The sequence below is a fragment of the Perognathus longimembris genome, chromosome 1 (assembly GCF_023159225.1).
Source record: "Perognathus longimembris pacificus isolate PPM17 chromosome 1, ASM2315922v1, whole genome shotgun sequence".
Taxonomy (NCBI): domain Eukaryota; kingdom Metazoa; phylum Chordata; class Mammalia; order Rodentia; family Heteromyidae; genus Perognathus; species Perognathus longimembris.
Genome location: NC_063161.1, coordinates 134,043,790 through 134,071,452, shown reverse-complemented (window position 1 = coordinate 134,071,452; position 27,663 = coordinate 134,043,790). Strand labels below are relative to the sequence as shown.

Genomic DNA, 27,663 nt, shown 5'->3' with positions numbered 1-27,663 from the left:
AAACCAGAGCTAGAGTCACACACATGGAGCTGGGAAGGAATGAAGAGGCAGCCTTGCACAGTGGTTCCTTGGAAAGATCTTAAGATCTTGTGTGAGACAGAACCTGAGTCTGAAGCCATCCTTGTTACTCACCAGCTTTGAGAGCTGGTTCAGGTAAGTACCTAAATCTAATTTGGGGTGTGTGTGTGTGTGTGTGTGTGTGTGTGTGTGTGTCTTCATTTGAAAAGTGGAGATTTTTCCCTTTACCAAGTTATTATGAAATATGAATGAGTGGTTCAAAGTGAGCCCAGGCAGGAAAGTCTGTGAGACTCATACAGACAATTAACTACCAGAAAAGCTGGAAGTAAAGCTGTAGCCCAAGTGGTAGAATGCTAGCCTTGAGCAAAAAATGCTTAGGGATAGTACCCAAGCTTTGAGTTCAAGCCCCAGGACTGGCACATTAAAAAAATAGCAAATGAAGCCTCTAATAAGTCTGATTTTAATAAGTGAAACTGACACTGTGCTTTGTCTTATCCTGGCCTTCGTGAGAGGCAGGCAGACATACTCAATGTCATGTATTGATCCAGTGGCAGATGCACAATGAATCCTGCCTCCCTCTCTGGGGCTCTTCTATCCCTACCCTGTCTCACCAAGTAGCAGATGACAGGAACAGAGAGCATGATGGGAAAATCTTCAGTGCTGAGATCGTTGCCTGAGGATGAGCACTAGTGGCAGGGACAGAATTAGCAAATGCACCCCAGGTCACTTCCACATCAGTGACAAAGAATAAAGAAACCAAAGAGAAAAAGCCAAACAGAAGAAAGCGCCTGGAAAAGATATTTTTATGTTCACTTACACAGACAAAAGATCAAAGTACACAGCATGGTGACGACACTTTTTTTTTTTCTCAGAAAACTCATTCCTATCAACCTATTTGTTTCAGTTGCAGTTATAATTCAAGACTTGTCAAGTGGCAATCAAAAAATTGGGTGGGGGATGAGGACTAGGGCTGCCAAGGGAAAGAGTAATCATTATGTTGCTATATCTCTTCTAGTTTCAGATAATTTAGAGTTTCAACTTTTCCAGCAAGTCAGAGTTATATAAACACATGCCACACTAAAATATGATTGGGTAAAAATAATCAAACTCCTACAGCATGAAGGCAACAATATTTAGGAGGAGGATGGGAAACATATTAAAGTCTGATACTATAAGAAAATACACATAAGGATCATCTGAGCATTCTGTTTCTCTGTAGTAACAGCAGTTGCAAATGATGAATGTGTGAAAATAAAAGTATTTGATTTGCATATAACTTAGAAAAGGGATAATTGCCAGGTACTGGTGGCTCATGCCTTTATTCCTAGCTGTTCAAGGGGTTGAGGTCTAGCGATTCAAAGCCAGTCTAGACAGGAAAGGTAGTCCATGAGACTCTTATCTCTAAATAACCACCCAAAAAGCTGAAAGTGCAGCTGTGGCGCAAGTGCTAAAGCGCTTTTCCTTGAGTAAAACAAGCTCAGACACTGAGTTCAAGCCCCAGGACCAGAACAAAAGAAAAAAGAAAAGGATTGATGTCTCTAAACATTCACTTTGTAAGAAAACATGAAGGACATCTGACACTCAACAGCCATGGTTACAGGGGGAAATCACTTTTTGAAGCGACATCATAAGAAAGGTGATGTTTTCTGTTTTGACCACGTCCTTCACCTGTGTTGGGATGTGTTCAGCCAGCACCAGCTTCCTGGAGAATCTAGCACCAATGTGTAGATCAGCTATGCCTTTGATCTGAGTCCGGTATGTCTTTCATTTTGAGTGTACTGAGGTATCTTTTCTTTGGTTGCTTTTATGATGAGTGAGTAATTTTTTTAAAAAATACTGTAATATTTACAACATTTAAACATTTTAGATTTCAGTGTCAACTCTTCACATAAGAAAAATGGAAAGCTTTTTTTTTTTAAAAAAAAAAACAACAAACCTATTGGAAGGTTATTACTTCCTAGCGTCAATCATGAAACTGTTTTCAATACACAGAACAATTAGCCTGTTGGCACAGCTGTATGCTCGCTGGTCCAGAATCTTGCCCGAGCTTAGTGATGAGGCCAGCCCTGTGACTGCCATGTTTGCCGTTCGCCATGCTGCACAGTATTTATCCTCAAGACGGATGCCGTGTATGTTGGAGCCATGCCAAACCACCTTCTGGGGCCTAAAAAGTAAGTTTTCCGTGTTATAGTTTCTCTCTCTTTTTTGCCAGTCCTGGGGTTTAGACTCAGGGCCTGAGCACTGTCCCTGGCTTCTTTTTGCTCAAAGCTAGCACTCTACCCCCTTTTGTTTTTTTCTATTTATGTGGTGCTAAGGAATCGAACCCAGGAATTCGTTCATGCTAGGCAAGCACTCTACCGTTAAGCCACATTCCCAGCCCCATGTCGTGTTATATTTTAAATGACACTTCCTTGTGGCATATCTTGGTAATCGACTGGCATTAAGTAGATTTAGTCAAGCTCTACCTCCCTCCATAGTCTCACACGGAGATCCCCTTTTTGTCCTCACAGCTCTTTTCAGCCTTGTGAATACACTGTACTCCAGCCATACCCAGCTTGCAGGCACCTCCCAATCATATCTCTGCTTTCATGGCTCTGAAGCTTTGCTCCTGAGGTTCCTTCATCTAGAGTAGTCTCTATTTGACTTTCAGACCAGTGACTCCTTATCTTTCAAAGCCCATTAGAGGTCTCCTTTCACACGAAGCCACTTCTGATTCTTATTTAAGTAAAAATGAATGTATACTTTGTGTTCCTGTCATCTTCCTTGTTTTTTTTTTTCCATTTTACAATCATCATACTCTGTCTAGAATCGTTGTTTGTGTCTATCTGTCCCTGTAGATTGGGAGTGCATTAAGGGTAAGCCATGCAAGTTTATTACTGTACCCAGTCTGGCATTGGGCCTATGATGAAGAAGGCACTGGGGAAGAGTTAATCTATTCTAAAAAGTTAATCTATTCTAAAAAGCACATGCTATTTTCACATGTTTCAAGTGCAGTTTCCAGGGCACAGTTATGGGATCAACGAGTTGTACCACTTACCACTTATTAAATGTTCACTGCATGCTATACATTTCTACACATACTTATCGACACAGTGATCTTATGGTACAGATATGGTTGTCTTGGTCATTTGATAGGCAAGGTGATTGAGGCTCAGAGAATGGAAGTACCTTGCCCAAAGTCTCAATATTGTTTTCTGGCTCTAAGTACAGGGCTTTCCCTGGGACCTCATCTTTCTCACTGAGGCTTTCTGATGGTTCTATCCTCATGGGGAAGTTGATAAAGACATCTCACTGTTAGGAGACCTCCTAAAATAATCATGTCATAAGTGGATCGCCCCGCCTACTTACCAAGAAGGATCTGTCATCACATCTCGGCCATCAAAGGAGTATATTGGAATGTTGGTATTAAACTGACCTCCATTGCCAGAAAAAATTGAGTCCCAATTATTAAAAAGTACTTGGCCCTGTAAAGACAGATGCTATGTTAGACTGCTTGTTCCTCATTCCTCAAAATCCAGATACTATTTCACACTGAAGTCCCCAGCCTCAAGTCCAGAGTCCTGATGACTTGGAACTTGAGAAATATATATATATATATATATATATATATATATATATATGCATTTTTGCAGTCCTTGAACCCTTTTGGCTTTACTGTCTTCTTTCTTAAGGTGGTATATCTTATTTTATGAATGTAGAAGACTCCTCCCATGAAGAGTCTATTTAAGTTCTTCAGCAGTAGTAGTAGTAAAATATTATGCACATATACTAAGCTTTGAGTTTGTACCATGTCCTGAGCTAATCTCTACTATGCATGGTGAAGAGGTAAAGGTCAGTTCCTTACCAGAACAGAAGAGTCTGGTCTCTTACAGAGACCAGGAAGAATACCAACTAACTAGGCTAGTAAGTGAAGGTGCTAGGGTCATACCTGGGAGAGCAGGTGGAAGGTGCTGGCTATAGGGTCAGGATGGGACTTACCAGTCTTCATGCTCCACACTGTAGGATTAGGGTTATAAGGACCCTAGGGGCCGATACACTATTGCAGTTTAGTTAGTCACCAGGATACAGGACACTTGTGACCACCAACCAAGCTGTCCCTCTGTGGCCTCAATTAGAGGCATAGATAGTATAGGATCCCTGGGTTATGCCATGGAATTGGCCATTTCCATGTTATACTCTCATGAGACCTTGTAGCTAGCAAAAGGGGCAGAGAATGATCTAGCAGGCTGGGGCAGCTTAGCTCACAGAAAGCACCAAGCTAGGATGAAGATAGAGACCTCCACCCCGAGACCATCACTGTCTGCTTTGCCCTGCACCACTCAGCTAATGCCACCTGGAAAAAACTGGGAGCCCCCAGATACAGGAGTCAAAGAAATGAGTGCTAGTTTGTAATGACTTTGAACAAACTGAGTCTCAGTTTTCTCATCTGACAAAGTGAGAAAGGAATACTTCTCATTTTTCTCAGAAGTACCTCCTCAGCTAATAGATATAGTGCTATACAATAAACAAAGAGCTTGATAAATGAAAGTGGTGATTATTATCCTCCTGTCTGCTCCAAGAGCCATGGAAGCAGGGAGGTCACTATAAATATGAGGGAACTGAAGACCCACCCAAAGTCACATAGCCAATGAGGGAAAAGAGTGGGGCTTGCACCAACGTCAAGGTCATGGAGTGGCAAATACTCTAGTTCTCGTGGAGACTGTCACAGGAAGAGGGCGGTGGGAGGAGAGCGTCTTTACCTTGAGGTTCACTATAGGAAGGCTGTGTCTCTCTGCCTTCCTCACCACTGTGGACAGATCTTGCAAGTGGGAAGATAAGAAGGCTCGGTAGGTGGACATCAGTCCTGCAGCCCTGGCCTGCTGGAAGCACTGAAAATCAGCTCGAATGTCTCCAGAAAATGGCATGTTCAGAGCAACCAGGTGCAGCTGAAAAGAGTGGGAGGAGAGACAGTACAGTCGGCATGAAAGGTGCGCTCCAACACCATAACCATGTCCTGTTTCCAAGGAGACCCCAGCCTTTGGATGGAAGGTGTGGTGGAAGCCATCTCTGTCCACCTGCACCTGACCCCTGGGGTCAAATGTTAAAGTGGCCTTTGTGTGGGTAGCTGGAGTTTTGGTAGTTATATGGTTTTTTTCTTCATTCTTTATAGGTACTGTCAAAATTGACTAATATGTATTACTATTTATTTTCTTTAAGTAGTTTTACAAAGGGTTCCAATTCAATATACATATGTATATTACTTTAGAACTTATAAAATACTGCCTTATGAATCCACTAATTACTTGCCATAAATGTGTGTGTGTGTCAGTGAGTGTATGTCAGTGTGTGTTGGTGTGTGTCAGTGCATGTGTCTGTATGCCAATTCTGGGGCTTGAACTCATGGCCTGGATGCTGTTCCTAAGCTTCTGTGCTCAAGGCTAGCAATCTAACATTTGAGCTACAGCTTCACTTTCAGATTTTGAGGTGGTTAATTGGAGATAAGAGTCTCACACACTTCCCTGCCTGGGCTGGCTTCAAACTGCAGTCCTCAGATCTCAGCCTCCTGAATAGCTAGGATTATAGGCAAAAGCCATGGGCACCCAGAACCCTAACTTCATTTTGAAAGGCACCTATACTAACTGCTCATTTACTCTTTAGTAGACTCCAATTTTGTTGGCTCCTGAAATGCTTTGCTCTAGTTTCTAAATTTGAAAGGCATATTTTAGCTCTTTTGATGGGCCTCCTGGAAGCCTTCACACTCCTGTCTGATGCCTTGCTTGGCATTCTTTTTTCCTCTCAAGCCATGCCTCTGAATTTCCTTCTGTTTCTTCCATCAGTTCCTTTTATTTTTAAGGTTTTGCTCCCCATAGTCTAATCCTTTTTCACTGTGTATATTCTTTTTCAGAGACCCTACCATTCTCATCAATTGCCATGGCTCTGTTGAAGACTCCTGAGTCAATGTTTCCAGACCAGGTCCCATGGCAGGTTTAGACCTTCACAGCCCATTCCCTCACCGTTGTCTCTTCTTGGGTGGCCTAGAGGCACTTCAGATTGACCACACCCCAAGGAAGGTCCTCCTTGGAGATAGCAGCCTTCTAGGATATATGTTTCTGGCATCTGTCAAGTCCAGGCCAGTTCTCTGAAAGAACCCCTGTTGAAAGAGTGGCCTTAGGCCTTCAACCTCATCTTCTCACTGCTCTGGATTGGACCGACTGACAATGGATGATTGACTCAAGATACACCATGGAGACAGTTTCTCCCAAGAATCCCAAATGAGTCAGGTGGTTTGGGCTCTGTAGCCATGAGACCCCAGAGTTGGAGTTGGAATGAATGCCATGGCAACCCAGAGTTGCACACAGCAGATAGAGCCTTTGTTTGTCTATTAGGGTGGGCTGGAGGGGGGACAGAAAGTGAGACTTGAAGAAGAGAGTCTGAAGTAATGGGAACATAGACGAAGAGTGAGAAAAGAGACCCCAGGTCTGTGTTTCTGCTTCTGTAGTTGAGTTCCATAGAGTTTCCATAGTGATTTGAACAAGATCTTTGTTTAAGCTAGCAGAGGAATGGCGTGAGAATTGTTAGGGTCAACAGTAGTCAGTGGTTCTTGGGAAGGAACCCAGGACACCCCCAGGTTACCCAAGCAGAGATCTGGACATCACTCCTCATCTCTCATCCTCACAACCACACCTGGGTCTCTCCTATTTCCTTCTTATCTCTCTAGTTGGCCCTATTCAACATGGTCACTGCTGTGACCCTAGTTCAGATAATTCAGGAGCCACCTCACTGATCTTTGGGCTTTTGTTTCTGGCTTCTCTAACTTACTTGCATTGACCTTGTCACCAGGGAAATTTCTGAAATAATTTCCTGCATTAAGCCTCTCCACAGCTCCCTGGTGTTCACAGGAATTGGTCAAAGTCATTATGTTGGTTTACAGATGGTTTGATGACTAGATCTTGCCTTTGCCAACCTCTGTATCCAAGCCTTTCCCCTTCTCTACCTTAAATTGGACTCCTCTGGCTGTACTGTAATTATTGGAATGGTAGGCATGCACAGTATGTCCCCTTGCTTCCCTCTGGTCCATCTTTCCTGTGCCTAGAATTCCTAGTCTTTCCTCACTTGGTTCACTCTTGAGCCCAGCTGTCTGTTAGGTTTTAGTTCAGAGATCACCTCCTCTGGGCAGACTTCCTTGACTTCCTCATAACACCAACATTTTGGGTTTGCCTCATCCTAATGTGTTGTGCCCTGTCTTGTAATGGTTCATGACGCCCTCACTAGTGTGTGAGCATCTTGAGAGCAGGACGAGGAACTAAACACAGGGTCTACTAGCACATGGAGACGTGCATTTGGTGTTTGCAGAAGAATTACACAAATTGTACTTACAGCGGGTCTTTCATAATTGGCACTTATAGGGCTCACCGGAGGCAGGGGCTGATAGGGCTGTGAGACAAAAGAGAAGAAGAAACCATGTGACTATGCATTCCATCTGGAATTCAGAGGACAGTGAAGCGCGAGTTCAGTGTTTCCTGGGTTAAAAGCTTTCAATGATTTGGTATTGTCTTTAACTGGGACTCCTCAACTCTGAGGGTTCCACGGTCATTCTGAGGAAAGGAGGGGACTTTCTCAAGACCTTTGAAAGAGTCAAGCCAAAGAGCAGAAGGCATGCTTCACTGCTGACATGTTCACGTAATAGAGCAGGTACCCTCTGGGAAGCCTCATTTCTGCCATTTGCAAAAGGAAGGGGACAGTAGGACAGTCGCACTGAATCATGCTTCTACTTTTGGCATGTTGTTGGGTTAAGAGTCCCAGATTTGTCTGACTGGGCTGGCTTTGAACCATGATGCTCTGATCTCAGCCTCTGGAGATGCTAGGATTACAGATGTGAGCTACCGGCACCCAGCAAGTTGCTATGTTCTTACAAGGCAGAGGATGTCAAAAACGAAAGGGTTCTCCCAGAATGCTTGTGCTGATGGAGGATTTCACAAGTAGGAAGACTGAGGCTGGCTGTCAGAGGGATCAGGAAGCACTGACAAAAGGAAGGGACCGGAGGCATGGCAGGGAAACTACTCACGTTGCTGGAAAGCGCAGGTGGTGGGTGGCTGTGGACAGCAACGGGAATCAGCTCTCCCAGCTGTGAGAAACGAAGACATTGAACACGTGGCAGTGAAATGGCAGGTACACCAGCAGGTGATGATTGTTCAAGGGTGATTTGGAGGGGTATTCATTAAAAAAATTTGAATTACCTGTAACTTTTTCCAACCATCTCTGACACGAACAAAAACCTCAGAGCTGTCCCTCAGGTAGACAAAGGTTCCTTCTATGACCAAATGTGCTGTCTGCAGCATGTCATCCATGTTGGCAAATGCTGAGATCTGGAAAGGCATTTTAAATCTGCATTTACTGGCAGGACAGGCACCATTTTGATCGACCAGCCCCCTTTCACAAAGTCAAATAGGAGCCGTGCTCTCCACTGCTTATTGTGCAATACAGAGACCTATAGCTTCACTGATCACAGAAGAGCAGTCTTTTTCATGAGACAAATGCATATGTTGCTTCAAAACACAAACCTGAATCATCACAAATAAATTAAAACCCAAAAGATAAGGTTATGTGAGTACAAAGAAAACAGAGTTGTCTTTCTTAATTTTTGGTTTAGCAAAATAGCTGGTGAGTTTTGCATCCTCCCTATTTTTATTTTTATTTTTGCCAGTTCTGGGACTTGAACTCAGGGCCTGAGCACTGTCCCTGGCTTCTTTTTTGCTCAAGGCTAGCACTCTACCACTTGAGCCACAGAGCTACTTCTGGCTTTTTCTGTTTATGTGGTGCTGAGGAATCAAATCCAGGGCTTCATGCATGCTAGGCAAGCACTTTACTGCTAAGCCACAATCCCAGCCCCTCCTCCCTATTTTTTATGCTGCTTACTGGCATTAACATTGGTAAAATGGTATCATTTTATGTTGCTCTTTAACAAGTTTTAAGCTGGTTTTTATTTAGGGGTAAGAAATGCAAGCACAGCCAGATATGGTGAGACATACCTATAATCCCAGCACTCAAGAGGAGCTAAAGGCAGAAAGATCACCAGTTTGAGGCTAGCATAGGCTACACAATTAGATCATGTCTAAGGAAGAAAGGGAGGGAGGGAGGGAGGGAGGGAGGGAGGAAGAAAGGAAGGAAGGAAGGAAGGAAGGAACGAAGGAACGAAGGAACGAAGGAACGAAGGAAGGAAGGAAGGGGAGAGAGAAAGAAAGAAAGAGAGAGAGAAATAAAAAAAGAAAGAAAGAAAGAAGAGAAAGAGGCCCAGAAAACAAGCAAAATAAATGCCAACAAGTAGAAATTACACTTACATTTCCGTTTTTACAATATAGATACAATATAAAATATAATTAGATATATGATAGAAGAAAGTAAGGCCTACAGTTTTGCTGTCTGAAAAATTGCAAAAGATGATAAAAATCCAGGAAAGATCACAGAGCATGCCTAGGACTCCTGAGATCCTTGTGAAGTGCTTGTTCATCTTCTGTGCATTACAATAAACTCTGACTATACTCTACTCCAATGCATTATGAAGCAGCACGGACATCCTTTGGCAGAATAGAGAAAGCAGAATGACCCAAAGTAAACCTGACTGACCAGCCCACATACCACCCTGGTACTCTACATACTTGTGCTTATTGTTTTCATAAAATACTGTTGGTTCTTACTAAAAATCATTAATGATAGATTTGTGGAGTAAACTTCTTCAATGTCAATTATTTTGTCTTCTTTTTACTTAGCCAGGTGAATAGATGACAAATTACCATCTTCTGTTGGTGGAGTTGTGCCAGTCCTATCCTCATAGATTCCTACTTCCAAAACAGAGATGCTAGCCCTTAAACATTCTAGCCTAAGTTTTCTGTAAATCCATCTTAAGTGGAACGGTGCATTAACTACATTGATAAAGATACTGACCAAGTTTCGGGGTCCAGGAAGCCCTGGTTGTCCTGGAGGGCCGGGCGGGCCTGGAAGGGCCACAGCTTAAACAAAAGCAGAAAAGAGAAGTTATACAACACGCTCCATACAAAACATCTTCAGTGTCAGCTGACCCTCTGTGAGGAGAGGAATGCTCACCTCAGGGCCAGCCCACGCCAGGGATGCAGGCTGTCCCAGCCCTGCACCTGCATCCTTAGAGCTCTGGACCCAGCATGAGACTAAAGGCTGCTTTGATTGGCTCTTCGTGGTTGATCAGGTCTTTTTCAGCTTTAAAGTGAATCTATCCTTTTCAGTAAAGCCCATTGAATTTGACTTTTCTGTCTCTTGCATCCAAAAATATTCTGACTCATACAACTTACTTCACCCAGGAGACAGCATGTGACCACTTGACAGAGGAAGAGAGGAAGAGGGCTACGAAAGAGGAAGAAATGGGACCAGACTGTGGGGGCGGCTTGAGTGGTACAATGACACGAGTCCTGGCTTTGGAGTCAGGAGGCACAACCAAAGCACCCGGCAATCCTCAGCTGTTCGGTCTTGAGGACACAGCACATTTGCAAGTTCCCTGAATCTGTGTGAGATGTAAACAGTTATTTCCTTGTTCAGGTCGTTTTCATGAGTGTTCCTGCCCTGGCTGGCTTCAAACCATGAACCACAGATCTCAGCTTGCTGAGTAGTTAGGATTATAGGTGTGAGCCACTGGCACCAGGTTGCTCTTAGCTTTTGAAGAATCACTGTGCCCAATGTGAGACTGGAATGGTAGAGTGCCAGGAAAACAAACAAGCCAAACAAAGGTGCAAGGCCCTGAGTTCTAAGCCCAGTATTTAAAAACAAAATAGGACCCAATAACTGAAAACTGAAAAATGGAGGTAACTCGAAGGTTCTTAAACAGATTACCTATACAATGGCATATTATTTGGCCATAAAAAGGAGTAAACTACAGATATACATTACAACATGAATAAACTCTGGGCTCCTTATGCAAGGTAAAAGAAGCCAAATACAAAAGGTCAGCTGTTGTCTGATTCCATTTTTATTCCTATCCCAAATAGACAAGATCTTAGGGGAGAGGTGGGGAGAAGTAACTGCTAATTGATATAAAATTTTCTTTTGGTGTGATAAAAATGCTCTACAATTAGCCAGTGGTGATGGCTGGGTGACCTTGTGAATATTACCGAGTTGTACACTTTAAATGGGTGAATTTTATGATGTGTGAACTGTATCTCAAATTTTTTTTTTTTTTTTGGCCAGTCCTGGGCCTTGGACTCAGGGCCTGAGCACTGTCCCTGGCTTCTTCCTGCTCAAGGCTAGCACTCCGCCACTTGAGCCACAGCGCCGCTTCTGGCCGTTTTCTGTATATGTGGTGCTGGGGAATCGAACCTAGGGCCTCGTGTATCCGAGGCAGGCACTCTTGCCACTAGGCTATATCCCCAGCCCTCAATTTTTTTTTAAAAAAGAAAAGGAAAAAGATGGCCCCATCCAGGAAACAGCCCTCTATTACACAGTATGGTTTTTACATGCTGTGCAGATGTTGTCTGAGCCCAAGCATTGGGGTGGCATGAATGAGGGCACCCTTCACAGTACCAACCTGAGCCCAGGATAGCTGGAGGTCCTGGTGGCCCAGGAGGTCCCGGTGGTCCAGGGGCACCAGGTCTTCCAAAGCCAGGTGGTCCGGGAAGGCCAGGAGTCCCTGGAGGTCCTTGGGGCCCGACAACAGCCTCTCCTTTCTGACCCTGTCAAGGCAAGCAGGCAGTAACAAAAGAATCATTCATGGCTAGAAGTCTTGCCTAGTCCTTCATGAGGACATGCATTGGAAGTGAGTGACATCTAGCTGCTGCTGTCATTGCCCTCCAATGCATTTGCCCAGCCATTGCATAGTTAGACGAGAGAGTCCCCAGAGCCATGGACTCCAAAGGCTCTGGGAGATCATGAGTCTAGTTTTCGTGCTTCACAGCGAAAGGGTGCTTCCACCGGGGAAAGGACATGTCCCCCAATCACAATGCAAGTTAGGGGCACATGAGAAGCAGAAGCCTCGTTCTCCCCTTATAGGGAGCTCTGAGATCAAAACTCAGAACTGGTCCATGAGGTCAGTAACATGGTCATGTTCTTGTTGGGGACAAAGCTTTGACATTTCTTTCATGGCCTGGAAAACCTTCCTCCTCCTTAGAAAATCAAGTCTGTCAAACAGCTTCATCTTTAGTTAAAAATTCAGAAGAGCAGGGCACCAATGACCAAAGCTTATAATCCTAGTTACTCAGAAGGCTGAGATCTGAGAAACCAGGTAAAAAATCAGTCCTGGAAGGAAAGTCCATGAGATTCTTATCTCCAATTAACCAGAAAAAAAAAAAAAGCCAGAGGTGGAGCTGTGGCTCAAATGGTAGAGTGCTAGCCTTGAGTGAAAAAGTTCAGGGATAGCAGCCAGGCCTTGAATTCAAGATCCACTGGCAGCATTAAAAAATAAAAATAAGTAAAAATTCAGAACTAGCCTTTCTAGAAATATCACCCACACTTTCCATTCTGTCTTCATTGTAGCATTTTGCATTGGAGCAAATTTCCCATAATGTACAGGAATAAGACAGTGTGCTTAGTACTGAGAGTTACTGCTTATAGCCTGGGCAAACTATTTTCCCTTCATGGGACTCAGTCAACCTTCCCATCCATCAACAAGAAATGGGGATAGTGGGCCCAGTCCTATTCTTTCCTCCAGCTTGTACTATAATTTGACCCTTGGTTCTCTAACTGCCTCAGGGAAATGGAGAAAATGACCTAGAGAGGTCTGTAGGGGATGGCTATGACTTTAAGACCTGGGGTGGCTGGCTGCTGGCCCATCCCACCTCCTTCCGGGTTCTTCTGGAAGAGAAGCCAAACCAGCCCCCGCCTCCCGGCTGCGAGCACATGTCTCCTAATGGCTCTGGAGACCTTGGGGGGCTGTGGTCTCTGCCCATAGAGGAAGTTCCGTAACATTATCATGATGGACATACTCATTAGCCTATCGTTAACATCTGGTCAGTCCCTCCCCTTCGCTCATCACTACTGTTACAAGTCTGTTAGCCCCTCCCTTGAATAAACAGAACGCTCATTGAAGCTTCTCCGAGAATCCACGCGCCCCTGTCTTCCTTGGCAAGTATAGGGAGGGGGTAGGGTATTCTCGCAACCACACGCTGACCGAGGCTGCACGTTGCCTTCGCTCCCACTGTAATTCCTTCTGGCCAGAGGATATGCGTGAGAGGGATAGGGGACCACACGGAAGGGGCAGATAGGCCCAGGATCTCTACACGGAAGGAGGTAGAGCTTAGCCCGGCGAGGTCATTACTTACGATCAAGCCTGGGTTTCCTGGCAGACCTGGAGGCCCAGTTGCAAAGTTGCCCCTGTCTCCATTCTCCTCCTGGAACAGAGTACATAAGGGTATTTCAGGAAGACTGGGGATGAAGTCTTCCCAACATAAACCCAAGAAATTGGATGCACAGGCTCCTCTAGTTTGAATGTATACCTCAAACCCCCTATGTTGGAAGCTTAATTCTCAAAATCATGTATGAAAGCTCTGGATTGATGGCTCTGGAATTCTTCATGGATGAATAATGGGATTCTTAGGGAATCGTTTTGTTCTAAGAGGAACTGTTTCTGGCCTCCTTCTGTCTCATCATGTGATGTTTCACAACACCTGCAGAGTCACCATCTGCAAGAAAGCCATCACTAGATGGGGCCCTTGACCTCTCAGCTGCAGAACTGTGAGCTGAACAAACCTCTACACTGTGTAAATTACCTCAGGTACAATATAGCAATGGGAAATGGACTGAGATCATTGGTCACATGTTTAGGAGAGAATTCTTACCCGCAAACTGTTCAGAAAATGCCTCAGGTAAGTTGGATCAACTGGAGGACCTGAAGAAGAAATGTTTCATAAAATTCATAATCATAACTTCAGGAGTCTCAAAACAAAAATAGAAAAGTTGGTAGCCAGGGCTCTTTCCTAGTAGAAGCACCCCTGTGTTGACTTAGTTAATAGGTTAGGGTACTGGACTTGGTGATACAGTCCTAGTCCAGGCTCAGCACCCCAGACCCTAGACAAAGTCCTTGGTCCTCTTGGGGTCTCGTTTTGCATAAAAGCATAACAATTAATTAGACATTCTAGTCTCTCTGGACACTGTTCCAAGCCCAGCAGTAAGTCTCACTATCATTCAGAGTAGTTTGTGGTCAGAGTCACAGAATTAGTCATACCGTGACTAATCAGTCATATCACAACTCTACAGCCTTTCTCAGGACTAAAAAAGCAAAGGCAAAACCTAGGAAAAGAGCAAGACTACCTGGAGGTCCTTGAACTCCTTGGTCCCCTTTCTCTCCCTTCGAGCCAGGGATACCCCAGGATCCTTTTTCTCCTTTAACACCTGCACATTTAAGGAAAAAAAATTACTGGAAAAGCATCTTATTTGATACAAAACTTTTCTGAGACTACTGAACCCCTTTAGCAAAGTTGACTCAGACAAATAAAGCCCACGGAGTAATCAGAAGGTATAAAATGCTTTACTAAAAGATGGGGAGGCCAGAGGTTGAAGCCTCAGACCCATTTTCTGACCTTGCACATCTGGATGCAGCTGGGGAGACAGAAACAACTCACAGTACTACAGAGGAGCTGTGGTAGAGAGCTCAGCAGAGGCTGCTGTGAACTCTCCCTGAGCCACTTCTGTGAATGTGGACTGAGGCTCAACACCAGTTCTCACATCTGCCTCTTCCAGTCTCAGGTTATCTAGGCCTGTGCAGTCTGGTGGGGTGAGGAGCAGAGGAATCTCCCAGGAGTGGCTACACCAATTCCTAAGGGTGCTGAGACTCACCCCAATTACAGAGTTGGTAGACTGAACATCAACTACACCTGCACCTGCCCTCAGAAACATCAAGGAGCACGGCTCCTGTGGAACTGCTTCCAGCCCCTCCTTCTCCACTGCTCTGAATGGGGAAGCAGTACCAGGGCACCTTTGGAGAGCAGCATTTGAGAAGGGATGGGATGAACTTCTTACCCTTGGATGGGTGGGATAGACCAGAGATGAATGGACCCTAACTGAGACCATAGCTAGTGGGGACAGATGAAACAGTGAACAGTAACCACACCCCCAAATAAGCAGGAGGATGACTATTCGCCTTTCCTTCTTCCTCCCAGGAGAGCCCTCTAGGCTAAGGAACAAGCAGGGATTTGAGGAAGCAGAGCAGATCCTCCCCTACCTCCACCAAGGTCCACCTGGCTGCAAGGGACAGCAAAATCTTGCATTGGATCTGAACACTGACTTTGAATAAAATCTGGACTTGGCCATAAAAATGCCAGAGAAATCAAGGGGCCAGACATGGACAAGTGACCACTGTATGACAGGTGAAGGTGGCAGAGCTGAGCTAAAGTACTGGAGGGATTAAGAATATTTTTTGTTTAAGTTGTAAGTGGTCAGGCATGGGCTTCTTAATCAAAAGAGTGGGAGGGCAAGGAGGGCACAGGAGGACCAGAGTGGCTATTCATCCACGAGCCCGCCCACCTCTTGGCCCATGTCCCTCTGATGTGCCTAAAGAAGCCCCTACACATAACCAGGAACACACTGGCATTTATGAATGACCTCCTGCCTGCCTGCTGCCCCACCTGCAGTGTACTTGGCAATTTCCTGTGCACATGACTCATCTTGGGAGAGGTAGTCTGTGATTGGGCAGGTTTAGGCCTGAAGTCCTAAGTTTAGGACCTGATCTCCTAATCTCTAAGAGGCACCATCAATAAACCTCTCGAATGGAGAGAAGACTTGTGTTTGGGTTTCCCAAGCATTGGGGAATGGTGTACACGTCAAAAGCATGATGGCTCTTACTAGGGGCGAGCAGGGAGCTGTAAACACATCTTTTCAGATCCCACTAGTGCTGGGGAGATCTGTCTGAGACTTGGGGTCTGGCCTGCTGGGCTGTGGACTTGGCTTCCATAGCATGCATTGACCCTCCTGAGACCTTAGCTAGAGGGGAACTTACTCATTTATTCAGTTAGTTATGACAGGACCTTGCTACATAGCCCTGGTTGATCCTCCTCCTTCAGCCTTCTAAGAGCTAAGATTACAGGTATACCACGGAATCCAGCCCACCCTGTCCAATTCTCCCTTCAGGCCTGGGGATGGAGCTTGGTAAACACTGGACCTCTGAGCTCCATCCCCTGCCCTGGGGTTGCACATTTCTAATGAGCTCTCAGGAGAGGCTCATGCTGCTAGCTAACTCACCGCTCAGGCCAAGGGCTCATGTGTTCTCACAGCTCTTCTTTTCCTCCCCTCTTAGTATATTGTGCTCTAATTGCTTTCAATAGTTACTTTCATCTAACAGATCCTAAGAGCCAAGGAGGCAGGAACAGCATAGAGTTCATGTGTCTGGCATCAGTGAAGGTCTTGTGAACAGGTTAACAACACAAGGAGTATTGGCTGCTGTTGGGAGACAGGAACAGCCAAGATGTGCAGAACTGACAGATGTGTGACCAAATCATGCCTGAGGCACACCTGGGCTCAGTTGCCACCCCTCCTATCTGACCCCTCAGGCCTTCCTGACCCCATCACCAGTGCAGCACTAGACACATAAACATCATCTTCTTCACAGACATTAAGTCAGGAAGGTCCCAGAGAATGACACAGTGAAGAAAGTAGTATATACCATGGAAGGTGATGAGCTCTGGATCCCCAGGATGAGTGGCATCCACCTGGAAAGAAAAAGGCCAGGTCATATGCCAGAAGTCCTGCCCTGACATTTGCACACATAGGTGGCCATGGTCTCAGCCCTCAACACACACACATCGCCGGCCTCCAGTTGGGAGGCCCATCTGGTACCTATCCCTGGGGTAGACAGAACAGAGACCTACTGACCCAGAAAAAGGGGAAGGCCAAGGCTTTTGGCCAACATATGTGGCAGTGTTGGTTTGGTTAGTGATAAGCATTTTGGGTCTCCTTATCAATTAGGATTGATTGACTCATGTGTGAGACCAAGTGTCCTAGCAGTCCTGAAGTTGGACCAGCTGTCAGCTTTGCTATTGTGGGTAGTTAAGGGATAGGTGCTAATAGTACTGATGATTGGTGGCGGGGGAGGTTTATCATTAGATAGGAGGGGTTATTATGCACAATCCATTAGGTTCTGTGGGTCTCTCAAGTACTTGATGTTTTTTGATAATATTCCTTCCCAGGTCTTTCCCTTACCTGATGACACAAGTGCCACCTGCTACCTAGCATTTAATAGTCTACCATCACCTTTTGCCCCAGGTGATTCAAAGCACTCTACATTTATGAGTAGGAGGGGTTGCAAGTTCCTCGGGGTCCACTATGAGAAGATGGCAGGTAGAGTCAAGGGAATCTTCAGGGGTGGAGGGAGAGATAAACAACCCACATTTATTTCTAAGTTGAGGAGGCAGGTTGCAGTGATTCTAAGCTCCTTCACTGTAGGAGGTGAGCTGCCAGTTGTTGTGGTGTCAGAAAGGCTAAAATTAGAAGGTGCTTGTGGAAACACTCACTAAAAAGTCCTCTGAGCCCATCTTTGGCTTCCTTATGACCCCCAAAGGCTATGACTAACCGCAAAGGGCCAAGCAAAGGGCCAAGTATCAGTCATGCAATTGTGGACCGGGGCAGCAGCATGCTTGCTGCTGTCCCAGGCGTGATCCGTCTGAAGCCTGCAGTCATGTAAGTTTGGGGTGGCCCTCTGGCACTCACAGAAGGTGGGTCTCAGGGCCAGCCCACTGCCTAGCAGGCTGTGTTCTCTCCTTCTACCTAAGGAGGCGCTGCAAAGGCTTCTCAAGAGGGTCTCCCAGTACCCACACTGCAGACCTCTGTTTGAGTCATTGGTATAAACACACAGGCCCATAGTCCCCTTCTATCTCGTACTGGTGGATCCTCTGCCTTTTAGACAAAGCTTCTGCCTCAAAGGTCAGACAGAGACGGATGGCAAGGGAAAGCACTGTATCATGTCTGAGCCTCTGAACCCAGCTTCATCATTTCATCCAGTGAGGAGGACCCCACATCGAAGCCTATTTCTGAATTGTCATTTGCAAACTCCAGAGAGCAGTGACCACACCTTCTAGTTTACTGCGACGCCATGGGCCAAGCTGAGTCCTTGGCATTGAGTTAAGTACTCAACAAATATTTGTTCCATAAATGAGTGACGGTGCATGGTTCCATGACTCAGGACAGAGCATGGGGGTAGGCAGTGGCTACAGGTTGACGCTGTTTCTTTTTCCATCTGTGTTCTTTTGGGCTCTATTTGATCTAAGTTTATGCTCCTCCTGCATGAGCCTAAGATGGTCACACTTGCCAAAGACACTGCTGTATGGACCATATTAAAAGAAGCCAACAGGAGCACCTGATGACCCAGTGTTCCAGAGCCATGGTCTGTCACCTCAGGGTGACTGCATGTGGGAGATGGCGGAGTCTCAAGAGGACATCCAGGGATAAGAAAGGCCCAGGGCAGAGTCTCATCTTTTCCTGAGCCACTGTCTGTTCAAAGCCTGCTTTTTAAGGCACAGATTGGGACTTGTGTTACTTACAGGCATTTTGCAGTGTGGCCGGACAGGAACTGGGAAAACAGCCTGTGGGAAATAGAACGTGAGGAGCCATGAGGCTGCTAGGAACCCTCAGCTCCAGCTCAGGCCAGCCCCGTGCCCAGTGCACAGCCCTTCCCCCCGAAGACCCCCTCTCCCATCCCAACTTACACCTTTGATGTTAACCACCGCTCCTGGGGACCCAGGGGGACCTGGAGGGCCTGGGGGACCAGGTGGGCCCTGAAGGGAAAAAAAGAAAAGCCATAGCTAGGTTGGGGGGACAAGAAGGGAAGACAGGAACAGCTACTGGACACTTCCTCCAAGCTCTTGGTGCAGAGCAGGGAAGGGAAGGCTCTCGGAAGCTTTTGACCCCAAGACACTTGTATATCTCTGACCACACTTTGTCTCCATGGGGGAGACAGCAGAGCAAGGACTGTCCCTGATAGACACATGCAGATAATAAGACTCAGAGAGGGAAAGCACCCCACTCAAGGCCACACAGCACCTCAACAGCAAACCCAGATAATGACTCCCAGAGTACACAGATGATACTGGCCTATCTGCTACCAGAATGTCTCTGGCATGGAGGTGCCCAGGGAAGAGCCTCAGAAATGCAAACTTAGAAGTCTAAACTTAGCTTAGAAATGTCAAACTTAGAAGTCATTTTCAAGGCCAGGCCAGCCTGGTTTTAACCTTACAGAACGCTTGTGCGTGAGTGTGTGTGTGTGTGAATTCTGGGGCTTAAAATTAGGGTTTGGGTGCTGTCCCTCAGCTTTTTTGCTTGAGTCTGTACTTTTTTGCTGTAATACTTGATCCACAGCTCTACTTCTGGCTTTTTTTTTTCTAGTTAAAGAGTCTCATGGACTTTCCTGCCTAAGAGCTGGCATTGAATGGCAATCCTCAGATCTCATCCCCCTGAGTAGCTAGGATTCCAGATGTGAGCCACTGACTCCGGCACCCTACAGTTTTTTTTACCCCTCTCTTACAGCAGGAGAGCCAAGGTTGCCATGCATAAGCTCTTTGTGAAGGCATTCATTGACCATCCAGTGGCTGTGAATCAGACCTAATGCTTTAGGACAACTGTATTTCTCAATTTCTGGATGTGCAAAGTGTGTTGCATACAAAAGTGGCAGTGGTTTGACTAATGCTTAATACTGCTGAAGAGCTAGAGGGCCTTCAGCAGTGGCCTTCACTCCTGTAGGCCCTGGGTTCAGCAGTGTCAAACAAGGCCCCCACAGAGTATCTCCTGGGATAGCCAGTCATCACCAGAAGTACTTGAGTAACTGTCCTGGACAAGCAGGTTGTACAATGTCTGGTCCACAGTAGTTGCTCAATAAATACCAGCTTCCTTTTTTCCTGGATCCTAGACCCTGCTGATGCCCCAGCATGTGCTGTCTAGTGAGGTCTTCCTGAGTTGCTGACAGACCACCTTCGAGGTTCACCTGCAGGCACTGATGGACCCCTTAGTGAGGGGCAATCCCTGGGACTGTGTGCAGCAGAGAAGGATGGGATATGCCCCCTCAAGCCCTGGATTTGGAACTGCATCTCCAGAGCACATCCAGATCCCTTCTCCAGCTCTGTATCTACAGTGTGAAGGAGGAGGCTGAAGATTGCTAAGGTGCTCTAGGTACTGGGGACTCCCCTGAGGGCCAGCAGGGGGCAGGGCTCAATACCAGGATCCTTTGTCAATGGCAGTGGAGGGAGAGACAAAAAGTCTTGAACATGCAGTCTGCAAACCCCACTCACTGAGCACAGCTCTCGCTGGTCTGGACTCCTCAGCCTGGGTTCTGCCCCTCAGGTAATACAGGGCAGGGGCAGTGGTTGTTTGTACTCACCGGACTGATGACTCCTCTATCTCCTTTGGCACCTTTGAGGCCATTCAATCCTGGACGGCCCTGAGACGCACAGGAGACACTTTAGTAAGACCCTGCCCACAGGCCTACCTGGCCTATGTCCCCTTACATCCAGTCCACAGAGCACTGATACTCACAGGTCTTCCAGGGAAGCCAAATTCTCCTTTGTGTCCTGGTGGTCCTTTGGGACCCTAGAAGCGAAACAAACACCAGACTAGAAAACAACCCATACTCTAGAGGAACGGGGGTGTTTGATCATTTGTGGGCTGTCTGTCTGTCTTGATCTTTTGTGGGCTGCCCATCTGTCTCCGTTTCTCCTGACTCTCCTTTTCGGCTAGAAGCACTCGTTCAACTGCTTAGAATACCTTACTTTTCTGCACGCACCCTTTATCCCAGACCCTGGATCCAACTCCTTAGATGGCAAACTAACAGCTCAGGGGCTCAGCTTCCAGGTAGCCATGTGCCCAAACTGGCTCAAAACCTGGAGCTTTGCCCTATATCCTATGTTCCAGGGTTCTCTACATCCTCCATTCTGAATAATGCAGCCAGAACTGTATTATAACCAAGACTGGGTTCCTGTCCCTAAATGTCCTGAGGACCAGTCCTGTCCTCTAGCTAGGCTCCTGACCCCTGGGTCTTACTCAGTACTCAGTTATTCATTCTCTACTTTCTTGAGCCACTGCCATGTTCCAAGCTCCTGTGGGTGTTAACATGCCTTTGGTGTTTGGATATAGACGACTTAGCCTACAAAGCCCATGAGCTACAATGATGTACCTCTTTCCAGAGCACATGCTATCTCTAGTCTGTGCCTTCCACTCCTATAGTTAGGCCTGCCTCATCTCCCAAAGAAATGCCAGGTGTCAGCCTGGGTCCCTCCAAGCCCCTTCTTCTTGTAAAACAATTAGCCATGCCTTGAAAGATGGAAAATAAGGGCTGCACTGAAACAGGATTTGTACATAAACTTCTCAGACAAACTGCAGGAAATGGAAAAAAGAAGTTTCTTCTTTGTCGCTGTTTTTATTTTATATTCTCTTTGTCTTGTTTGTTTATCTGTCTTTGAGAGGGCAAGGGGGGGGGGAATGGAACAGAAATGGAGGGAGGAAGGGTGAACAAAGGCAGCCGTGGTACTCACTAGACACTGTGTTGAAAATGCACTATACGACTTGTGGGTGAGGATGGGAGGGAAAACTGGGAGAGAGCCAGGGAAGGAGAGACATTGTCCAAAAGGAAATGTACTCAGTAGCTGACTTATGTAACTGTAACCTCTCTGTACATCACCTTTATAATAACAATTTACATATGTCAGGCAATGAGGACATTTCCTTTCGTACAGTGTCATCTGTTCCCTCAGTCTCTCCCATTCCCTCCCTCCCATCTCCACTCATGAAGTGTATAGTTTGCTATCTTCGAGGTCTGGTGTGCGCCATTGCTGCACTTTCTCACCTTTTTTCCTTGAGTTCTGTGCCTTCCCCCCGACCCATCCACAGATATGAATGTGAATACACTGTATATATAAGGTAAAGAATACAGACACATCGGAACAAGAAAAAAGTTTTTAAAGCTTTTTGTTTCCATATCTTTGAAGTTCTTTGAGTATGTATATTATTTCATATAAATATGAAGAGATGCTTAGGCATTGCACCTTTGTGATCTCTCCTAAGAATATCCTTCAGTCTCACTGTATGTGAATATCTACAACCCTGTGTAATTTGTCATATCCCAGTGCGTTTTAGATCTAACTTCTACGTATAAGAGAGAACATGTGCTATTTGTCTCTCTGATCTTGGCTTACCTCACTTAACATGATTTGTTCTAGTTCCATCCATTTCCCTGGAAATGACATTAGTTTATTCTTTCTAATGGCTGTGTAAAAATTCCATTGTATATAGGTACCACATGTTTTGGGTTCACTCATCTATTGCGGGAGATCTGGGCTGTTTCCATATCTTGGCTGTTATGCGGCAGTGAACATGGATGTGCAGGTGTCTTTGTCATATCTGGTTCATGATGATCAGCTAGGCACTCTGCCACTTTGAGCCACAGTGCCACTTCCAGGAACTGCACTTCTAACGAGCTCTCCAGTGACCTGGGTGATGATGGTCCATGGTTTATATCTGGAGCAGCTACAAAGGAGTTGTATGCTATGCTCGTCACTAAGTCGACAGCTAGCCCACATGGCAACTTGATGCAAATTAAAAGGTGCCCCTACTATGTTTGGTGGGCTGTGTGCTAGCTGGCCTTCTGTGGGATAACTGCTGTGGCCATCTGCAGCCACCTGCTGGCCCCCACGGCTGTCAGTATTTCCCACAGTATTGGAGGTTAATGTGTGCTTAATCATTTAGGAATGAGGCTTTCAGCATGCCTTTAACTTTACAGCTACCCCCTCCAGGGTGTCCATTCTGCCTGGCTGCAGGGACCAAAGGCCTCACTCAGCAGGTCTTTTAGAGGATGTACCTTTGAGATGTTAGGCTATTCACCAAAGACCTATGTTTCCTTGGTTCACAAACATTTGATTCTCTTCCCTCAGCCATGGGGGGAGGTGTCCAGCTTCAACAAAACAGACCACTCAAATAATTCTGTAACCCACAATGTTTTAGGAACCAAGGGCATTTTGTTTCTTGGAGGCCCTTTGGGGTACAGGGAGGAAGAGTCTGGATATACAGTGTGACTACTAGCCACAATCTCCCCCTCCTAGTAATGTGATGTGGCAGTAGACAGATTCTTTGAAGTTTTGGGGGTTCCATTGCCTAGTCTATAAGCAAGGGCTCTGATGTTCACATCTAGGGGTCAGGAAGGTGAAAGGATGCTTGTCAAGTCTCACACAGTATCTGCTTCACAGTGATGTTCTACCTGAACTTTCTTCACTCGGGAGAAAGAATGTATGGCAGAAGTTTAGGGTTCATCATGGGGGAAAGAATACATAGGAAAACATTCCAGAAGTCTATATGTATTATAGAATTCTAGAACAGCAAGGTCAGAAGAGCCTACAGCACTGTCTAGTTCTGGTCCCAGATGGGTGCAGATGGGTGTGCAGACACCCAGAGAGGGAAGGGCAGACTCAAAGCTTTACAGCAGGTGATCAGCAGATCAAGACCCAAAGCCACAAGCCAGGAGAGGGCTTCGAGAGCTCCCACTGAGGGGTTCTCTGCAGTTGGCAGCCCTCAGTAGAAAGCAGCATGCTATTGTCTTCTGGGCTCAACCCCATCCAAATCCCCTCTGTACTGGACACATAGATTCACTGCATGTCCAAGGCCCCAGGAGCCTGAGTTCGTGCCTGTGGAATGTGCTAGAAGTGATGTTCATTTTCTTCTTTAGCCTCGCCCCCTCCCAACTTCAGCCTCCAGCTGGAAGATACCAGTGTGATCTTCAACCCACAGGACAGCCATGTTACTCTATGGATGTACCTGGGTCTCTGAGTCACTGCTCAGAGGGGCGAGGCCCAACAACAAATAGCCACAGTGGACTGGACAAAAGTGAGAACACAGCTGCCGCTGTGTACAACTACTGGATTTTTTTCACATATGTGTATCACCTATGTGTACCACCATGCCTGCGAATCCTTGAGATTTTTATGTAACTAATTTGTCTATCCTACCCTAACACACACACACACACACACACACACACACACACACACATCCATTGTGCTTCCACAATTAATTAGGACACTAAATCTAACTAGGCCAAAGTATGGTAAATGCTCCAAACTCCAATCCAGACCTAGTAGAGAGATGTTCTGACTTACCATTGGCCCCAGGGCTCCGGGCACTCCAGGTTCACCCTAAAACAGAAAGATAGATACTTAGCACCTAGAAGAACTCTGTTGGTGACAAATTTGGGGAGCCAAGAAGATGTATGGCATCAAGGCCCAGTGACATAATTACCTTTTGCCCCTTCATTCTTTCCAAAGGAATGTCCCCTGTCAAGATGGTGCCTGGCTCTCCCTTCTCACCCTGCAATGCAGAAGACCTTTGATGAAGTCAGGCTTCCTCCTCTTGTCTCATCAGTATGATCTTGCCATCCTGCCATGCTTGCTCATTGCTCTCCTGCCTTCATGGTGCTCCTCCAGCCCCACTGCTCCAGCATGGCCTCCTGCTAGAGTTCTGCTAAAGCTGCCTGTGGGATGAGCTCTTCCCTCCACGTACTGTCGAAGTCACTGTCTTAAGGCTCGGGTGTGGTCTTCTATACCCTCCAGGATTCCTTCCCAGGACAGATCTGTGCCCCCTACTCTCAGCATGGTCCTGACTGCCACTTGCCATATGACACCCCTCCAGGGACCTCTGGCTGGCTCCTAAGGTATTTGACGCCTTGCTTTCCTGTCACCTTGACTTAACATGTGTTCTCCCTCAAGAATCCTTCCTCTTGTCAATACACCTGAAAACTGGGGAAGAGATGAAAGTATAAGCATTAGAAGGTTCTAGCAACAGAGGAGCCTCGTGTCTCTGTATGCAACTTTGCCTTCAAACTCCATGTTCCCACGCAAACATGTATGTGGTCAGACAAAGTTATCCTGGATGTTGGCAAAAGAGGGGATTGGGAGCAAGTTGTCAGGATTGTGCCCCCAAATGCTGTCATCAGCTGAGCCATGAGTGATCTCAGGAGGTTCCCAACTAGACATAGGTCCAGAGGACAAGATCAGATGAAGAAACCCTCAACATCCCTCAGAGACATTAGTGCTAGCTGCCAGGAGCTGGGCTGGACCACACAGAAGACACATTTCAACAGGGTTATAAGCAGCCTAATGGGACACCAATGAGCAGAGCAGCCTTCTCTCTCCAACCCCTGAAGCCCATAGCTGACATTAATATCTTACCAATTGATGAAGAAACACAGTCCTGACCACGACAGCAGCAAGAAGAAGCAAGCACAAACGCATTAGAGGCAAAGGAAGCATATTCATTACAATGGCTGGAGAGGAGATACTTGGGAGGTGGTTCAGTCTTCCAAAGTAGCAAGGGGCCAAGGGGACATTTTAGTCCCTTCAGATCCACTTGACCCCGTTCTCCTAAGCCAGAGTCGACTCAACCCCATCCCTTCTCTGCAGGTCAAGGAGGTGAAAGTACCCAAGGTGCCTTCTCCATGCATCCCTAAACCTTTGCCCAGAACGCTGAGCCCTCTACCACATGAAAACTGGGCCAAAAGACATGAACCTTTTCTTGTCCCTTAGAGGCAGAATGGAATGGTAGAGAAGGAAGGAGAAAATGCTAAATCTCACTTCTTTCAAAGGCACTCCTTCCTTCACCCCAACCATAGACTCTCTCCACTCAGAGCAGTTTCCAAGCACAGCTGAGCACATATTGTCTGTCATCTTTTTTCCCAATTGCCCTTCCTGTCTTATTTCCATGTCCTGAACCAGCACAGGAAACCTCAGGCAGCCCTGGGGATCTGTGGCTGAAAGAGGGATGCAGACAGGAGTGGATAGATGAATAAATGAATCCCATCCAGAGTCTTTGTAACCTGTTTATGGCTGTCACTCTCCCCCTCCTCTGAGAGGCCAGTGTGGAAGGTATGGAGGCCAGCTCTGTGCCACGGAAGTCCTCAGAAAGTTATCTGCAGGCTAAATATTGAGTTCAAACATCTGGCACCAAGACTTGAGCTTAGAATGTTCCCCAAACTATATTTGGCCATTTGTTTTATTCATTAGTGCTACACTCTTCCATAGGGCATGCATTTGGGGTGCTATCTGTGTCCCCGTGCTAGTATCAGAGCTATAGAGAAGTCTGTTCCCAGGGAGCTCACATTTGAAGGAGGATGCCCAATAGATGGTTAGACAACACATAGTACATGGAAGAACAGCATTCAGAGGAGTATTAAGTTACATGTCCTTCCCTGGTTAGGGTGAAATCCACTTCATCTTTACCAGGAAGGAGCCCAGAGATTGTGGAAGTTAACAGTAGCAGTGTGGACAGTCACTAGGCATGAGAGTTGATCTTGGACAGGATAGAAACATTCTAGAATTTGCTAATGGTGATGGCTGCAAGTTGGTATAAATATTAAGTATCACTGAGCTAGGTAATTGAAATAAACTACCTTTATGGTCTTAAAAACTGTATCACAAAGAAGCAGAATTGCAGCAGACATGCTCAGCCCATTGGAAATGGTTAGAAAAGCCAGATATATGAGCCCATCCAGATTCCCAAGACATCTCACCTGTTCTCCTTTCAGTCCTGGAAATCCCGGCACGCCAGTATCCCCTTTTGGTCCTCTAGGGCCCTGGAAGGAATTGTTGGTGTGTATTGTGTTGTTAATGTTTTAACCAATCAAAAGAAAAGCACTTTTGTTTGTCAGAAAGAAAAATAGAACATGTTATTCCCCAGCTGTATAGGAATCATGGCTAGTCACGACATCGTGTGTGTGTGTGTGTGTGTGTGTGTGTGTGTGTATGCAAACATACACACACACACACACGTGCATGCATATGTGCCAGTACAGGGTCTTGAACTCAGCACCTGGGTGCTATCCCTGAGCTCAAAGCTGATGCTCTACCACTTGAGTCACAGCTCCACTTCCAGCTTTTTGGTGGTCCATTGAATATAAGAGTTTCATGGTCCTTTCTGCCTGTGCTGGCTTTCAGCCATGATCTTCAGATCTCAGCCTCCAGAGTAGCTAGGATGACAGATGTGGTGAGCTACTGGCACCTGGTCACAATATCTGTTTAAATTTAAGGGGCCCAGGAACTGGAGTCTGATGGTAAGAAAGCAGCCGTGACCCCTCAGAGGTTTCTTTGAATCTTGGTTTCTTTCAGCAGGGTGGAAGCTGCTGAAATGGCCTGTTAGCTGAGCCTAAGGCGTGGCTTACGTAAGCCATCCTTCAGCTTGACTTTCCTGGCATCCACCTTCTATGACTCCATCCTTCTCTGGCTCCCTACTACCTATGAGAAGCGATCCAGCACTCAGCTCCCTCACCATGCTAGTGGGAGGGGACTCCCCTTGGAGTCTCCTCACTGCTGCATCGGAGCTCATGCCCTGCTAGCAGGGTTTCCCATCACCTCTGCAGAGCCCAAATTCACATACTCAGCCAGAGGTGGCTACTTCTCAACTCCAGCCACTCAAAGTCTGGGCCATGACTCAAGAGGAGTGGCATTTCAGCTGTCACTGTAATGTTCACAAGCCCTGCCTTGTCCTTTAGGTGAAAGATGAGTTCTCTACCACAGTAGTGATATACACATGCTTGTTATTATTGCTTAGCAATAGCAATACAGTTGTCTTCTTCTTCTTCTTCTTTTTAATGGTGCTGAGGATCAAACTCGGGGCCTTGTATAGTCTTTCTCTTTTTTGAAGTAAAGTCTTAAATGATAGCCCAGTCAATATGCCAAATGGATCTTCCCTTAGTGG

At 46.2% G+C, this 27,663-nt stretch overlaps 1 protein-coding gene across 2 annotated transcripts in view; it reads right to left on the bottom strand.

Annotated features, from left to right (window-relative positions):
- Positions 1 to 803: 803 nt before the first annotated feature.
- Col15a1 (collagen type XV alpha 1 chain) overlaps positions 804 to 27,663 on the bottom strand; it is a 90,067-nt gene continuing 63,207 nt past the window's right edge. For both annotated transcript variants that reach the window (XM_048337968.1, XM_048337972.1), the window contains exons 22-40: positions 26,480 to 26,542; positions 24,214 to 24,282; positions 24,075 to 24,110; positions 20,467 to 20,520; positions 20,312 to 20,371; positions 18,648 to 18,716; positions 18,483 to 18,524; positions 16,610 to 16,655; positions 14,263 to 14,343; positions 13,791 to 13,840; positions 13,275 to 13,343; positions 11,546 to 11,690; positions 9,940 to 10,004; positions 8,235 to 8,363; positions 8,063 to 8,122; positions 7,375 to 7,431; positions 4,758 to 4,943; positions 3,367 to 3,482; positions 804 to 2,182 (exon numbers count right to left, since the gene is read on the bottom strand). In XM_048337968.1, the coding sequence (XP_048193925.1) occupies positions 1,969 to 2,182; positions 3,367 to 3,482; positions 4,758 to 4,943; positions 7,375 to 7,431; positions 8,063 to 8,122; positions 8,235 to 8,363; positions 9,940 to 10,004; positions 11,546 to 11,690; positions 13,275 to 13,343; positions 13,791 to 13,840; positions 14,263 to 14,343; positions 16,610 to 16,655; positions 18,483 to 18,524; positions 18,648 to 18,716; positions 20,312 to 20,371; positions 20,467 to 20,520; positions 24,075 to 24,110; positions 24,214 to 24,282; positions 26,480 to 26,542 (1,611 nt within the window). In that variant the 3' untranslated portion in view covers positions 804 to 1,968. The remainder of the gene's footprint in view (positions 2,183 to 3,366; positions 3,483 to 4,757; positions 4,944 to 7,374; positions 7,432 to 8,062; positions 8,123 to 8,234; positions 8,364 to 9,939; positions 10,005 to 11,545; positions 11,691 to 13,274; positions 13,344 to 13,790; positions 13,841 to 14,262; positions 14,344 to 16,609; positions 16,656 to 18,482; positions 18,525 to 18,647; positions 18,717 to 20,311; positions 20,372 to 20,466; positions 20,521 to 24,074; positions 24,111 to 24,213; positions 24,283 to 26,479; positions 26,543 to 27,663) is intronic.